The sequence below is a fragment of the Porites lutea genome, chromosome 12, assembly GCF_958299795.1.
Source record: "Porites lutea chromosome 12, jaPorLute2.1, whole genome shotgun sequence".
Classification (NCBI taxonomy): Eukaryota; Metazoa; Cnidaria; class Anthozoa; order Scleractinia; family Poritidae; genus Porites; species Porites lutea.
This window is the reverse complement of record NC_133212.1, coordinates 1,497,424-1,515,311: the sequence shown is the minus strand read 5'-3', so window position 1 is coordinate 1,515,311 and position 17,888 is coordinate 1,497,424. Positions and strand designations below refer to the sequence as shown.

The window sequence follows — 17,888 nt, the reverse complement described above, 5'->3', positions numbered from 1 at the left end:
TAAACAGTTTCAATGGGATTGATATCCCCCCTTCAGGACCCTCATTATACTTAACAGTAGATCTGGCTTTTATTCAAGGATGCTCAGTAATCTTATGTCTAAAAGCTGACAGACACTTCACAAGAATTATCATGTTTTTTTTGTCGCCATTTATTGACAATTGAAAGGTGATGAAGTTAGCCTTGCGACTGCTTAATTAAGATAATAGTGCAATTGAACATTTACATATAATAAATGGAAAAACACCCCATGATACAGAACTACAGATGCCATTACATTAATTTTATTTTTAAGCTGTTGAGATTTTTTTTTTTTACTTTTTTATTGGAGTTCACATGTCTACTTATAATACTGCTTGAGTTATGTATATACTAGGGAGCTGTAATATTTTATTTTATTTTAATTTGTTGATTCTTTCTGTCCCAAAGGGTTTGTTTTACTAGGTGGCCAGCAAGTATACTTGAGTTTATTATTTGAAAACTGTCTAGAAAAATGGGGTGTGCATTATATTGGGGTGCACATTATACACAAGTAAATATGGTATACCTACACGTAACATACCAAAACTGTTTTCCAACACTCTCTGGAAAAAAGGGAACTGTGCTGAAATTGTCACTTACTGCTTTCGATAATTCTAAAAGTCTTTCTTCTTTTAGATTTCATTAAGCGTACAACCTGTAGAAGAGAAAAAACTCCTTCCTTTTTTGATGACAGTAATGAAAACAGCAGAATCATTCCAAGCCACTTATGTTGAGACATCAGTGCCAAAGACTGTTAGTCTACTTAAAGAAAATCAATAATCTGTGACGGGAATTTCAACAATCAAATCTCCACTGCTTGTATTCTAGAATTTGTATTCTCTGATTGTCTTCTACAGGAAACAATAATAGATAGTTGTAATAAGTTATGTTCTGTGGAAAGTATTTTAAAGACACTGTGTGGAATGGTGAGCATGCAATGAAGATTTTTACCTTTCTGAAGAGGGTGTTTAAAGATTTAAAAATAATTATCAATGAAGAATATTATTGTCAGATGAGGAGAATTATGATAGGGAAGTTATGAAATATCAAACAAATGCACCAAAGGAAAATTTTTAATATTGCAGCATTGTTTTTTCAAAATAAGTCCAATCTTGTACCATCAATGTCAAGGGAATTAAAACAATGGCACTGTGGATGTGTTTGAGGGGGTCAGTAAGTGGAAACATCAAGTCAATCATAGATAAGTAGTTTGGCAAAAAAACACATATTATGTGAAATTACTTTTATACATGTATCTTATAATAAAAATTCATTTCTACTATATTAGCCATAATTCTAATCACAGTGAAGATTAACCCAGGTTCTCTTATGGGGTTTAGTAAGCCAGAGACCCAGGTCCTTGAAATCAAGAGCTGAAGTTGGATCTTTGGAAAGTGTCCCTATTGCTTGGTCTCTTCTCCCTGGAATTTCCTTAAGAGCGTTCACTTCTTGTAAAGTTTTAGTGACTACAAAAATATCTATATAGACATCCCACCCTTCCACGATTTCTCAACTCTGTACCTACACGTGTCACACACTGCGCGTTTATCGCCCTCCAAAACTTTCACACCAACCACTTTCAAACATTTTCGCAAACTCAACTTTATTTTTTTTCTTCACTTATCCGTAAAAATAAACCCACAGAACCTGCAAAAATCGACCTCACTTAACAAGTGAGGATTCAGCACATAACCGGACCGAGATTTCGAACTAAACACAACGGCTGTATTTAAAATACGTACGGTAAGGGATCGGGTTTGGCGCGAAAGCAAGAAGGTGCGTGCACTGCAGCAAGCCAGCAATTCCCACGATCAATCGATGTAGTTGCGTGGCCCGTGCAAGGGAAATTTTCACGCTGTAGAAAGTTTCAGAAGTCGTGCAACGAACATGGACATCTAAAATGTAAGCTTGGTGTTGTATACTAGACAATGTGAGCAAATTAAGGTGTGGAAAGTGAAAGTCATGCATCGCGTATCGTATCAGCAATAAAAATTTACGATACCTTGGAAAGATCCGCCCTAAAAATTCATCGGAGAGTGTTTGTTTCTTGTAGCCGTGCTAAAGGTTGCAATTTTGCGGATTGTGAACATTTTGTTCTGAAACTTTCGTCGAGAAACTTTCCCCGTTGAACGCGCTACGCAACTATGGCCATCGCATCCTCGGAGACCCAGGGGCAGTTAGTCGGGTCGATAAAATGTTCGTGGTGAAAGTTTACTGTAAGATCGAGACGAGCCCCTGGGCACTTACTGTTACCGAACCAGTTCCAGAAGAGTTTGAATTGCCTGCTTCTGATTGGCCAGAAAAACTTTTTTCTGGCCAATCAGCGAAGAGAAGCTGCCGGGTGACTCTTGTGTTTTCTTACAAGACGTAGTTTTCCTCATCGATCACCATAGTTGCGTAGCGCGTTCAACTGGGAAAGTTTCTCGACGAAAGTTTCAGAACAAAATGTTAACAACCCGCAAAATTGCAACCTTTAGCACGGCTACAAGAAACAAACACGCTCCGATGAATTTTTAGTGCGGATCTTTCCAGGGTATTGTAAATTTTTATTGCTGATACGATACGCGATGCGTGACTTCCACTTTTAATTTCCACACCTTAATTTGCTCACATTGTCTAGTATACAACGCCAAGCTTATATTTTAGATGTTCATGATCGTTGCATGACTTCTGAAACTTTCTACAGCGTGAAAATTTCCGTTGCACGGGCCACGCAACTACGTCGATTGATTGTGGAAAATGCCGGCTAACTGCAGTGCCTTTGTGCTTTCGCTCCAAACTCCTTTCGAAACTTTTAAGCTTATTTAAAAGCTTACAGCAGTTGACCGTACGAATTCTGCCGAAGTTGATAGTAGTGTTAACTTTAGATTCGAGGGAGACCTCCAGCAAGCGCTTGAAGAATTAGAAGGCTTGTCTTTGTTTCCTGTGGTACAGTTGTACAGTTCAAAGCGAAGCGAAGATTTGTTATGGAGAAGATTGTGGAAAGAAGGGATGTTTTTGGGCAATTGATAGAAGAGTCTAACGTTCCAAATGTTGCCTATAAGCTAGGGGGTTTAAAAATCGTTAGATGCTAAAGGTTATGAATTCCCTAGTGTTTTCTTTGTTGTATGGAAGCCTGGAATCATTAACTGGGGGACAAGAAATTCAGGGCAATGTTCTTTAAGGAGTTTTACCAGAAGAATCCCGTTGTAGGTACATACAGCTGTTCATTGGTAAGTATGCTGATTTGTTTACTAGGAAGGTTGCTACACTGAATTCATTGTGGGGAGTTCTGAAGGGGTAAAATGGGATGTTGTTGCTCTGGAAAAATGGGATTTAAGTCACTGGCAGGGGGATTCTATCATTGAGAATGGGAAGAAAATGTAAAAAATGGGAATTGAGGGTTAAACAGTTTCAATGGGATTGATATCCCCCTTTCAGGACCCTCATTATACTTAACAGTAGATCTGGCTTTTATTCAAGGATGCTCAGTAATCTTATGTCTAAAAGCTGACAGACACTTCACAAGAATTATCATGTTTTTTTGTCACCATTTACTGACAATTGAAAGGTGATGAAGTAAGCCTCGCGACTGCTTAATTAAGATAATAGTGCAATTGAACATTTACATATTATAAATGGAAAAACACCCCATAATACAGAACTACAGATGGCATTACATTAATTTTATTTTAAAGCTGTTGAGATTTTGTTTTTTTAACTTTTTTTTTTGGGAGTTCATATGTCTACTTATAATACTGCTTGAGTTATGTATATACTAGGGAGCTGTAATATTTTATTTTATTTTAATTTGTTGATTCTTTCTGTCCCAAAGGGTTTGTTTTACTAGGTGGCCAACAAGTATACTTGAGTATATTATTTGAAAACTGTCTAGAAAAATGGGGTGTGCATTATATTCGGGTGCACACAAGTAAATATGGTATACCTACATATAACGTACAAAAACTGTTTTCCAACACTCTCTGGAAAAAAGGGAACTGTGCTGAAATTGTCTCTTACTGTTTTCGATAATTCTTAAAGTCTTTCTTCTTTTAGATTTCATTGAGTGTACAACTTGTAGAAGAGAAAAAACTCCTTCCTTTTTTGATGACAGTAATGAAAACAGCAGAATCATTCCAAGCCACTTATGTAAATATCTATATAGACATCCCACCCTTCCACGATTTCTCAACTCTGTACCTACACGTGTCACACACTGCGCGTTTATCGCCCTCCAAAACTGTCACACCAACCACTTTCAAACATTTTGGCAAACTCACCTTTACTTTTTTTGCTTCACTTATCCGTAAAAATAAACCCACACAACCTGCAAAAATCGACCTCTCTTAACAAGTCAGGATTCAGCACATAACCGGACCGAGATTTCGAACTAAACACAACGGCTGTATTTAAAATACGTACGGTAAGGGATCGAGTTTGGTTCGAAAGCAAAAAGGTGCGTGCACTGCAGGAATCCAGCAATTCCCACGATCAATCGACGTAGTTGCGTGGCCCTTGCAACGCAAATTTTCACGCTGTAGAAAGTTTCAGAAGTCGTGCAACGAACATGGACATCTAAAATGTAAGCTTGGTGTTGTATACTAGACAATGTGAGCAAATTAAGGTGTGGAAATTAAAAGTGGAAGTCATGCATCGCGTATCGTATCAGCAATAAAAATTTATAATACCTTGGAAAGATCCGCACTAAAAATTCATCGGAGCGTGTTTGTTTCTTGTAGCCGTGCTAAAGGTTGCAATTTTGCGGGTTGTTAACATTTTGTTCTGAAACTTTCGTCGAGAAACTTTCCCAGTTGAACGCGCTACGCAACTATGGCGATCGATGAGGAAAACTACGTCTTGTAAGAAAACACGAGAGTCACCCGGCAGCTTCTCTTCGCTGATTGGCCAGAAAAAATTTTTTCTGGCCAATCAGAAGCAGGGAATTCAAACGCTTCTGGAACTGGTTCGGTAAGAATAAGTGCCCAGGGGCTCGTCTCGATCTTACAGTAAACTTTCACCACGAATATTTTATCGACCCGACAAACTGCCCCTGGGTCTCCGAGGATGTGGCCATCGATGAGGGAAACTACGTCGTGTAAGAAAACACGAGAGTCACCCGGCAGCTTCTCTTCGCTGATTGGCCAGAAAAAATTTTTTCTGGCCAATCAGAAGCAGGGAATTCAAACGCTTCTGGAACTGGTTCGGTAAGAGTAAGTGCCCAGGGGCTCGTCTCGATCTTACAGTAAACTTTCACCACGAACATTTTATCGACCCAACTAACTGCCCCTGGGTCTCCGAGGATGACCCGCTACTGTTTTACCTTCTCGTTACCATCGTCGACTCTCTTTTGCTTAAAATCTTTAGTAACCTTTCGAAAGTGCAGGGTTGATTTACTTATGGCCACTTTACATTCGTGTAAACTCTCGTGGTGTTGGACACTTTTGAGAATGGTTATACATTTATCAGCATCTGAGTTGCTTGTTCGAGGCCAGTTGACAGACATAATTTGCAAAATTGCAACCATAGATTGCTCCTCGTTTTAAAATAGATGTATACTCACGGATAGTAAAGATGGCTGACATTTTGTTCATTTCATTGCAGGCTACGGACCAGTCTGTTCCGCAAAAATTGTCACGACTTTTTTTTTTTTCGACTTACCGTGAACGAGGTGCCGAGTTTCTTTGCCGAGTGGCCATAAATTTAAGTCTACTTTTCAAACCTAAACTGGCTTTTGTTTATTCTTGACTCGATTCAAAAAGTGATCCATTGCCCTGAAATGGCCTTCTAAATTCAGGTAATACTCATGAACCAAACAGAGTCCAGTTGGAGGGAATGAACTAGCTTACCATTGCTTAGACTAAATAGGTCCCTATTGTATACGTTAAGTAAAAAAATATTTCTTGATTGTTTTAGATTGACCCTAATATTACACTGCTTGAACAATGTAATGATCTGCCTTATGACCCTGACTTCGAGTTTCCTGAGGACAAGCTCATTCTTGGGGAGTTGCTAGGATCAGGGGCCTTCGGAGAAGTCATTAAAGCAGAGGCTATAGGAATAAACAACTTTAGTCCCAGAGACAAAAGTCAAAAGAAAAGTCAGCGGCGACCTAAAATGTTTCGTCAACACAGGGCCGGCCATGCGTACCACGATCCCAGAGGTAGTGCGTACACGAAGACCATCGTAGCTGTAAAGACTGTTAAAGGTAATGTCTCAAGTAAAGAGATCTCTATTTCAACTTGTGTACCATTTACCATGGAGCAAGGATGGCTGGTACTTGTCGGGGGTTGGTGGAGGGGGACAAAAAAGGAATTTGGTTTATAGTTACTGTAGCAGCTGATAATATGCAGGGGAGGGGACGAGTTACCAGGTTACCTGCGCGGTAATGATTTGGGAGACGGGGTAGGGTTGATTTGGGAATCTGTGCCTACCAGTGGAAAAAACTCCAGCCATGCCCCTGGATTCAGCATGGGTGAGGTAGGCAATTCGCATAGGGCCTCTCTCATGCACGAGTACCGTTCGTGCTCATTCCTATTGCTGAGGTTTGTGCCCAGTTAAACTGAACGTTGCTTGTGACATGGTCACATGGACTCCACTAAACCCCTGAGGAAACTGCACTTTTTTAAAAATGACCGAGTACGATATTTTGGCACTTCAGGGGGAGCTACTAAAGAGGAAGGAAGAGACCTGGCATCAGAGCTCAAAATTCTAATTTACGTTGGAGAACACAAAAACATCGTTAACCTCCTTGGTGCTTGTATCAAGCGAGATCGTATCCTTGTCATTCTGGAATATGCACCACATGGGAGTTTACAAAAGTTCTTACAAGGCAAGCGAGATGTTTATGAAACAACCTGGACTACGACTGCGAGTGACCCAGAGATAGGATTGAATATATCAAATCTTGTAAACTACTCTTACCAAATATCCCGTGGAATGGAATACCTGGCGTCTAAAAAGGTAATGTAGTAATGTTGTCCCGTTCAAGGATTCCCACATTTCTGAAGAAAATTCAGTTCTAACAAGAGCTGTAGTGGCTCTTGTTGTAATAGACCTTTTTGGCTTATGTTTTATTTTCCCATTTCACACCACGTGATGTTGTCAAGGCATTTTGCGTTTTGTCTATACATGAAATATACATACATATGCTCGTGGATGCACGAGCAAAGGACAACTTTTGACAGGAACGGTTCTCTGGGGTACCATCAAGTGGTCTGAAAAGGGAAGACAAAACATACAAGCTAAAAAGGTCTATTCTCCAGCACTCGCTTGTTTTCACCGTTTGGCTTCAAGGAGTTTTATCATGATTTAAATCGTTCATTCGACTCTAAATCTAGCTAAATCTGCGACTATTTGTTGGTTTTTCGCGTTTAACAGAGTATGACTACTTGAACCGGGGCGCTTGAAAGATTAAAATCCAATCAAATCGTTTGAACTTACGGTTTTTTTTTTTTTTTTTGAAAACAAGAGATTCTCTGTTAATGTAAACGGACCAAAAAAATCCAATGTGCAACTATGAAACTGTTGATAACTTAAAAACCGTTTGGACTTACCTGACCTCTCAGGATTTAGCCCGCAAATTCAATGAGAATCTTTTGTTTTCAAAAACCGCCATGATTATTATGATTTGTATTTGGATAATCTATTTCCAAAAGCCCAGCTTCGAGTATTCGCACTGTAAGAGTTTATTATGAGTAATAACTGGTAAAAAGTAACTCAGAGAGAGGAGACCTCAGTAGCACAAAGCTCGCGTAAAGGATTAGAAAAAGCAACATGTAGGAGGAAAGGTTATGGGAACTCAGAAGCGTGCGCAACAGCTGTGACATTAAATCAGTCATGAACCGGGAGCGAAAGAAGCGAAGACGTAAGTGTCTGTAGCGTTGGTTTCTCACTGACAATTCAGCGTTCGAGAGTAAGTGAAGAGCATTGTTTAACAATGTTTAGTCTTTATTTATTACTGGTCCACTGATTAAGTACCTTGACGTGGTGGATTAGCTTGTGTGTTCCTATGACCCGGAGAGCTAAGCTGGCGGGAGCAAGTCTCCTGGCAGGTTTAACCATGCCAGACAGGTTGAAGGGTAGGAACCAGACGAAATCTTAATCAATTAGAGGAGTAAACCTCGATGACAAAAAATCCAGGAGTGGGCAGCAGCTCTTCTGTGGCACTGATAGGCAAATACCGGCAGACAGATATTGTGGCTATCTGTGTTTTGATCGATGGCGGATGATGTATGACACTGTTGAACACTACGGCATGGATCAACCATTTCTCATTAGTAGAAAACTGCGGTTACTAGTAGGAGTTGCGACCACTAGTACTGAATCGTACTTCCTCGTGGAAGTGTGAAAGCAATTGAAAAACAACATGACTAGCAATTCTACAACTTCTTCATACCACATCGCTCGTCGCGTGGGTCACCAAGGAGCGCGTCCCCCAGTGGGATGCCAGGCTGGGATCGAAAAGAATGCTACTGGCCAAAACATTTTGAAGGATTGCCGGCTTTTTAAGTGTAAAAAGACTACTCTTGTTTCCACTTTCAACTGTCGCACTCTGAGCTCCATCGGAAGGACAGGTGAACTAACTGCACTAGCTCAGGAACAGAACATTGATGTCATATGCATCCAAGAACATCGGATCTACCATGATGGCATCGAGTTGAAGTACCATGACATGAAGAAAGGTTGGGTTATGATTACATCTTCCGCTGAAAAAGCTACAAATAACTCAACAATACGAGGTGTTGGCTTACTTCTCAGTCCGAAAGCACACAAAGCACTGAACTCGGTAGAAACCATCAATCCAAGGATTCTCATTGCCACTTTCAATGGAAATCCTGCTGTTACTGTCATATCCTGCTACAGCCCCACCAATGTATCTAACGTTGATGACAGAGAGGAATTCTATGCAGAATTATCAGAATTGACTAAGGCTGTTCCTAAACACAATGTCTTACTAATTGGCGGAGATATGAATGGAAAGATTGGTGCAAGTGATGCTAAGGGGTCAGTCTACAACAAACACACCAACGAGAATGGGCAATTGCTCCTAAACTACATGTTAGAATGCAATCTCAAACCGCTGAACACCAGTTTTAAAAAGCGCGAAGGTAAGCTTTGGACTCATACTTCACCATCTGGAGCCAAATGTCAAATAGATTATATCCTAATAAACAACAAATGGAAAAATAGTGCTTTAAACTGTGAAGCTTATAACACCTTCTGTTCTGTGGGATCTGATCACCGTATTGTCACAGCTAAAATAAGACTAAGCCTGCGGCAAAGTAAACCATCTGGTAAGAAAAAGATCAGATACGATTGGAACAAGCTTCTCAATGATAACATCATCAAAGACATGTATACTGTTGAAGTCTGCAACCGATACCAAACTCTACAGGACTTACATGGTAATGAGGATGCAAACCAGATGTATGAGAATATCATGACAGCCCATGAAAAAGCTGCAGAAATCAGTGTACCTGTGAAGGCCAAGATAAAGCAACACGTTCCGTGGGAAAATGAAAACATCATAGAAAAAAGGGAAATGGTGAAGAATGCTTATGAGGTATCCTTGAGAAGAAATACCAGAAGCAGTGCTGTAAAACTGGAGGAGGCCAAGCAAGAGCTACAGGAATCTTACGATCGAGAACAAGAGAAGTATGTGAATGAAAAGATTCATGCAATTACTGACGCTATACAACACCAAAAATCCGGTCTTGCATGGGAAACGGTAAACGAGTTCACAAGAAGAAAGGGCACAAACAGGGGTCGAATAAAAGCCAAAAGTCCTGAAGACCGTGTCAGTAAATGGAAGTTACACTTCTCAAACCTGCTAGGTCAACCACCCAGTGTCACAATAAAACCAACTGCTTCCATAATACATGAACCTCTTCCCATCAACACGGATAACATAACCATGGAAGAACTGGTTAAAAGTATCAAAGGTTTCAAAAATAACAAAGCACATGGTCTCGACAACATACCAATTGAAGTCTGGAAAACTGGTGCCTTAAATCAACAATTGCTTGACATCTGCAACAAAACATTCAATGGTGATCGACCGAATATATGGGTTAAAAGTGGAATAATACCCCTACCAAAGAAAGGTGACTTGGGTGACACAGGAAACTATCGTGGTATATCCCTAACTGTCACAGCTGCGAAAATCTATAACAAGATTCTATTAGATCGAATAAGACCTCATCTGGATCCTCTGCTCAGGGTGAACCAAAATGGATTTCGTACGGGTAGATCTACACTACCGCAAATTTTAACTCTGCGTAGGCTCATAGAGGGAATAAAAGAAAAACAGCTTCCTGCAATATTGACTTTCGTAGACTTCAGTAAAGCCTTTGATTCGATACATCGTGGGAAATTGATGGAGATCTTGAAGGCATATGGAATTCCAACAAAGATAGTGGATGCCATCAGCATACTCTACAAGGACACCGAAGCACAGGTGATAACTCCTGATGGTGATACGGAATTCTTTGAAATTCTTGCGGGAGTTCTGCAAGGAGACACACTCGCACCTTTCCTATTTATCATAGCCTTGGATTATGCCCTTAGAGAAGCTACTAGAGAAACACACACTGGGTTCACTCTTACACCACGGCAGAGCTCCCGTCATGTAGCAACATACATCACCGACACTGATTTCGCGGATGATCTTGCCCTAATTTCTGACTATCTTGAAGAGGCACAACTTCTCTTATTAAGACTGGAGGTTGCTGCGAAAACAGTGGGTCTGCATGTTAACTACAAGAAAACGGAATACATGCTGTACAATCAACCTGTAGGTGATCTTGTCACACTGGCAGGGAACAAATTGAAGCAAGTAGATAACTTCAAATACCTTGGTTCGTGGATACAATCCGGTGAAAAGGACATGAATATAAGAATTGGACACGCTTGGAGTGCACTCAACAAAATGATGAAAGTGTGGAAATCAAACCTAAAAAATCATCTCAAAATAGGTTTCTTTCGGGCCACAGTTGAAAGTGTACTGCTTTATGGTGCTGAATGCTGGACGATGACTGGAAAGATGATGAATAGACTGGATGGTACGTACACAAGAATGCTCAGAGCAGTTCTTGGAGTTTCCTGGAAGGAGCATAAAACCAACAAAGAACTGTACGGCAATCTTCCTAAGATTACAGATACACTGATGATCAGGAGGCTGCGGTTTATAGGACACTGTTGGAGAAAAAAGGATGAGGTGATAAGTGATTTACTACTCTGGGAACCAAAGCACGGCGCAAGAAAGAGAGGAAGACCAGCATTAACATACGTAGACCAGCTGCAAAATGATACTGGTTTGAGCATAGCTGAACTGAAGAACATCATGGAAAACCGGAAGGAATGGATGAAGCTAGTTAATGGAGTTCGAGTTCGCTCGAAATAAGCAAGCAAGCAAGTCTTTATTTACTTTTACTTTCGGTAGCGTGTGCACTTCTCTGTTGGTATAAAAATTGTTTTTCCTGTTTTTACTGTGATTATTATTATCATTATTATTATTATTATTATTATTATTATTATTATTATTATAATTACTTTTTAAAATAGCAAAAATCTTTATTAACATATGACCAATTTACATTCCCTTATCATAAACTAAAATTTTGATGAAATAAAAATATTAAAACTAAGATCATAAAACACTAAGGGCCTGTTTACATGAAGATGGGGGACCCCAGGTAGGTGAGGTAACATGTGGCGGGTTACCTCACCTAATATGTAAACGTGATCACATTAAAATGAGAGATTATATGGACAGGCGGGCTACCCCACCTAAGCGGGTTACCTCACCTATCTGGGGTACCCCACCTCCATGTAAACAGGCCCTAATTTACAAGCTCAAGCTCACCCCATTATCGACTTTCTAAAATTAGCGCACTTATTATTAATATTATTATTATCTCCTTCTTGTTTCTGATTTCTTGATTTTGCATTTCTTTTTTCAAAACATATCTGTTTTATATAGTGTGTTCACCGAGACTTGGCGGCCAGAAACGTTCTTGTTGGAGAAGACTACGTCATGAAGATCGCTGACTTTGGTCTAGCTCGAAATATTTACAAGAGTGACTTATATGTGAAGACAAGCAGTGGTGTTTTGCCAATGAAGTGGATGGCGATAGAATCATTGGTTTCGAGGCAGTACTCAGAGAAAAGTGATGTGTAAGTACAAATGACATTTAAAAAAAATGAATGAAGGGAGAATATGAAAATATGCGGCGATCGTGCTCAAGGATGACAACTATATAATTAGTGCGTAACTAGGCGTTCAAATTAAAAAGAAGCTGGCCTTTTGATTACTGCAATTAAGTTAAACTTGCCACAACATAGTTTAGTAGGCGCTCTCCGATTGGCTGAGAAGTATGTGTGCAGGCGAGTAACACAGTTAAACGCAACCATGCAACCATGGTTTGAAAAACTCGACAAGTTTACTTTATTAACACATAACTTAGAGGCATGGAACTTGAAAAATCTTTAAAAACATGCTATATCAAAGATTTTACGCTCAAGACGACATTTTAAGGGAGAACAATCCGTCCTTTAAAATATCACCTTTTTTAACAAATAAAGAAGCCTTGACTGTGCTCTGTTCTGTACGTTGTAAAGCACGCACGACTGGCAGCGGCTAGAACACGAAAGAAGTGTAGGGGGGAAAACGAGATGTAGTCGAGTGTTTCTCTCTACTTCTTGAGTAGTACAACAGTATAGAGCTCAGTCAAGACTTCTTTATTTGTTTTATGAACATAAAGAATCCGTTAAATTCCCCACACAATCCTTTTTAATTTTCAAAACAATCTTTATTATTTTTTTAAAGGTCAAATGAACCAAAAAAATTGACATATTTTCTTTTGTCGCTTTACCTTCACCAAACACTAAAAAGAACTATCCTAAGTGAGATTTGGGTAAAGATTTTTCTTCCCAACCCTTTATAGAAAGATAAAAGATCAAAATCGGACTGATTTCCGAAGACTTCACGAAAACGTTTCTGAAATGGCCGCGTGATAGACTGGAGACTACGTGACGTCAATGTTGGTCTTTCAGGGCGGAAAAATGTTCTGCGCAAGCTTCTGCGCATCCCTTATCGCCTGCGCCAGCTCAAGGAATTAAAGTCCGTTTTACTATGATGTATTCTTCGAGAAAATTAAATAATAAGAAGGTAATAACCACAGCTTGCAAATTTGAAGACAAATTGCCTGTTTTTTCTAGGTTTATGGCCGCACAAACCACTTCTGCGCCAAGTCGACTCGAAAAACTGTGTTTTCACCTGACCAACATTGACGTCACAAACTGTTTTTTCCGACAATTTTTCCGACCGCTCTACGAAGATAAGGGCCAAAAAAATAGGAATTTTAAATTGCGAATATCTCGGGGATACTTGCTTCAATTGAGCTGAAACTTCATAGTATGTTTATTTGGTTCATATTAAACACATTTCACTAGAATTGAACTAAAATAAAAAAGGTCGAAATTTTGGTTCATTTGACCTTTGAAGCAAAAGAGTGTTGTCAGCACATGTTTTGTAATCTCATAAAGCACGCTTTCGCAGCAAATCAGAGCGCAAGTTATAACAGAACTTTATTATAAATGCAAAACAAACAAAACTTCGTGTAGATACAACACTTCGCAACTAGTAAGAACTGCTCTTTTCATCAGCGCCATAAACAAAGAGCTAGGTAGGAACTTTTTCTCGTGAAAGTTGCCGCTATAAAAGCACCTTAGCAGAAAACTGTTTTTCTGTGGTTTGCAATTTGTACGAATTCTCTTAAATTCTCCCAACACCCGAATCTCGTGTTTATATTAGGGTATGTAAACACAGCAGATGACGTTTTTCATTTTTTATAAACAGTACTCGAAAGAAAAAGAATACTACTGATAACGATTCTTGAATGTAGCGCTTCATATGCAAGCCATGTAAGTTTTGATTCCAATAATTCCCTTGTAGTGGAGTTAATAGCAGCTTACCATCTGTTTCCTCGAGTCCATAGTTTAGCTTAAACAGCTTACAGAGCTTTATTGACACCCTTTTGGTTTGGAATGACCCAAGCTGTGATGACCCTTCGAGTGTGTATGTTTTGAACCTTGACATTTAATAATGCAGATGGTCGTTTGGTATTTGCTTGTGGGAGATCTTTACACTGGGCGGCACACCGTATCCCACTTTACCCGTACAAGAGCTCCTAGACTTTCTTAATGATGGAAACCGTATGGAAAATCCCCGAGACTGCCCTTCGGAGATCTACAAAATTATGCAAGATTGCTGGCAGGAAGGACCCGACAAGCGACCTAAATTTGATCAAATCAGCCAGTCGATTGGTACAATACTTGAGCAACGCGCTTCCCAGGTGAGGCCTTTTTTCTACTGTTTTTGAGGCAAAGGAGGAACTAAGAGAACTTATCCTCTCTCTTGTCAGAACGTATTGTACCCTAGGTCCTTTAAAGGAAAAAATGAAGTTTATCAATAGGGGATACTCTCTTCAGTGTATATATCCTTTGTTCTGATGGGGCGAGCGGAAATTAAGCTTTGCAGGAAGAATATGAAGAGATGACTTATACTGTGTGATCTTTAAAAATTACCATATTTGCAATGACAGTGGTGGATTCAAATCTCTAACTAAGTGGGGGATCCGCTCATTTAGTCCCGTAGACTGCAGTTTGGCCTATAAAGAAGGTGGAGCCCCGGGCCCCCGGGGCCCCTTGGCTCCTCCCGTAGATCGGCCATGGAATGATATAACACTAACCGCATGCTGTTTTTTTCTTAGACTGACCCAATGTAGATGCTAAAGCTATACAGATTATAAAAATTTACGATTCTATAAGATCAGAGAATTTCGACTGCCAGTTGAAAGAAAGATTATGAGGGATGCGCATCTTTTGCTGGTCAGGAGCCCATAAGCCGGAGTGAGCAACTTCCATGCGCTTGTGTCACGACGTTTTCACGAACCAGTTTATTTTTAGAACGGTTTTGGCGCGAATTTTGAATATCTTTTAAATTTCACAACCTAGTCAGCACAACCTACAGACCTTAAAAATGGCATTTTCTGCCTTTTAACAACGTTTAGGTTTCCGTTTTGAAATCTTATACTTCGAATGCGCTCATGGATATGGTGGAAATTTTATTTTCGCGGGAAGAAGTGCCCCTTAAAATGTGTCTAAAAATAAACTGATCCGTAAAAACGCCGTGACATAGGCCTAGTATGGAAGTTGCTCGCTCCGGGTTATGGGCTCCTAGCTGGTATGTTTATTCTAAACTTCGATATTGGGCTTATTTTTCACAACAGAGTGTCTCGACTGAGTACCTTCACTTAACAGAAGACAACAACATTGGCAGACAAGATTACTACCTTGATCCACATGATTCAGACCCCACCGTTCCTGTGACGAGAGCAGATGTTTATGACAGGTTAGTACTCTCGATTAAGCATTTGGCTTTTATTCTTGAAAAGTTCAGCCACAAGCGAGTTGGTACCCGGTATTCCGTACCCACAAAGGAGCCAACAAGTCCCAGGCTAAAGAACTTGCCAATATTAGTTCGACAATAAATACGTTATGTTATGTTAATTCAATAGCTGATAGGTAGGGCCAGTTCTGCTTATGTACTAGCTTGGCCACTGAGGGAGCGCTTATTCGGGGAAGAAATAGGTTCTTCAAAGGAGTATTGAGGAGACAGTATATCGTTAATGAGACACGTGCATGGTCATGGTAAAGAACGAAAGGGACTCAGTTATATTGTTACGTAAGAAATAACATTGCTTAACTCGTGGATACAGATAATGGTCTTGCTGTGCACGGGAAATTTAAAATTGAGCCGAATGAGTGGGCTTATAAGAAACTGTTTCCTTATGAGAATGAGAGAAGAGAGGAGTTTCCCTTATAACATCACTTAATATATTTAAGACAGTGTGATGGAGGTGATTGTTATTCAAGGAGACTCTTATTTTTCAGTTTGGCAGGCGAATATTTAAGGGGAAGACGCTTAATCAACGTGAACGCCTTTTATTTTTGACATTTAAGGCGTAAAAGCGTATAAATCTCAGAGTGAGAAAATCTAACTCCGTTCGCTACGTAGAAATCATGTTTCGAGTCCATTGCGGTTGGCATCAAGATTTGAAATAATGATAATAAAATAGAGCATTGCGATCTTGTCTCACAGGAATTATCGGCTCGTCGTAAAATGTTTTAGTGTGATTTACGTTGCCTTCTATAATCGTGCGCATGATCTAAAATATATGGTCAATTCTATAGGAATCTACTATGGTTGACAGCGTTGTTTTCTTCTTATAGGCGATCAAGTGAAAATACTGCAAACAATCCCTTGCCTCCATTACCAGGTGACATGGAAGATCAATTCGATCAGGAATCAGAGGAGAGACCACAGATGCCGAAACCAGAGATTCACGGTGGCTCGTCGGGGAGAGAGGGCGACATAGAACTAGAAGAATTCCATGGTAATGAGCAGGCTGTGGCCTTGGAACTGACGCCTATTGCTCACTCTACAGAAAAGGCCGGAAATTCAAAGCAGGAAGCTACAATCATCTGAGACTTAGACTAAAATTAATCTTTTTACTTCCAGATTCGATAATAGAGACATTTTAAAAATAGTCCCTAGTTTATCTCTTTTGTAAAATGCTGTGATGTGATCGGCTATTCAAATGAAACCTTATCTGTAGCACGTTTACATGACTGTATTTGTTTATGTTTTACTGATTTCGTTCGAAATCTTACTTCAGTGACTAGTCCGTCGATGAAATCCAATAGTTTGACCATTTAAATTAAAACCTCTTCAGTAGCGTGTTCACATGAAGCTAGCTATTTCGCATGTAGTTCTAACGATTGGTCTCTGGACAAAATTAGACAATGTGACCATCAAAATCGAACCTTTCTATTAGTACGTTCACATGTATAGTTTATGTTTCGCGCGGTTTTAAATTTGGAATCTTTTGACGAAAACCCACATGTGTGACTATCCAAATTAACCCTCTTCATCAGTACTACGTCATATGCATGAAGCCATTTATGGTGTAATTTTTAAATGAAACCTCTTCAGCAATAACTTGTTCAGGAAAAATAGCCATATGAATGACAACTTAAATTAATTTGTGTGTGAAAGAAATACACTCTACACGGAGGAAAGAATCCTTTAAAAACGATTATCAATCGTCCTTGGCACATCTTTCTTATCTATAGCTTCCAGTCAGGCTGAAATTAGTAAATGTGGTCAAGGACGATTATTTATCGTACTCAGTGGCACATCTCTATACTTTCTTATCAATAGCCTGCAGACAGGTTAAAACTGGTAAATGTGATCAGAATTAATCGTACTTGGCACATATCAATACAGTACTTTCTTTCCTTAGCCTTCAGGGGGCGTAAGACTAGGTAGACATTGTCACAAACGATTATTAATCATACTTGCCACATCTCTATACTTTCTTATTTATAGCCTGCAGACAGGTTGAAACTGGTAAATGTGGCCAGGGACGATTATTAATCGTACTTGGCACATCTCAATACTTTTTTTTATCCCTAGCCAGCAGACATGTTAAAATTGGTAGGTATGTTAAAGGACGCTTATTAATCGTACTTGGCACATCTCAATAGTTTCTTATTCCTAGCGTGTAGACGTATTGAAATTAGTACATATGACCAGAAGCGCTTCTTAATAGTACTTTGCAAATCTCAATACTTTATTTCTTTGGATATATAGAGTTAGAATGTATGATAAGGAACGCTTATTAATCGTACCTGGCACATCTAAATACTTCGTTATCCCTAGCCGGTAGACATGTTGAAATGGGTAGGTATGGCCAGGAACTAGTATTAATCGTACTTGACACATCTCAATATTTTCTTATCCCTAGCCTATGGACATGTTAAAAC

General features: G+C 39.5%; 1 protein-coding gene across 1 annotated transcript; it reads left to right on the top strand.

The window, feature by feature from the left end:
• Positions 1 to 5,908: 5,908 nt before the first annotated feature.
• LOC140922118 (fibroblast growth factor receptor 1-like) lies at positions 5,909 to 17,798 on the top strand. The gene is made up of 6 exons (XM_073372140.1): positions 5,909 to 6,204; positions 6,658 to 6,959; positions 11,980 to 12,173; positions 14,110 to 14,353; positions 15,290 to 15,411; positions 16,293 to 17,798. The coding sequence occupies exons 1-6, from the start codon at positions 6,114 to 6,116 to the stop codon at positions 16,546 to 16,548; spliced, it is 1,209 nt and encodes a 402-aa protein (XP_073228241.1). The 5' UTR covers positions 5,909 to 6,113; the 3' UTR covers positions 16,549 to 17,798.
• Positions 17,799 to 17,888: the final 90 nt, after the last annotated feature.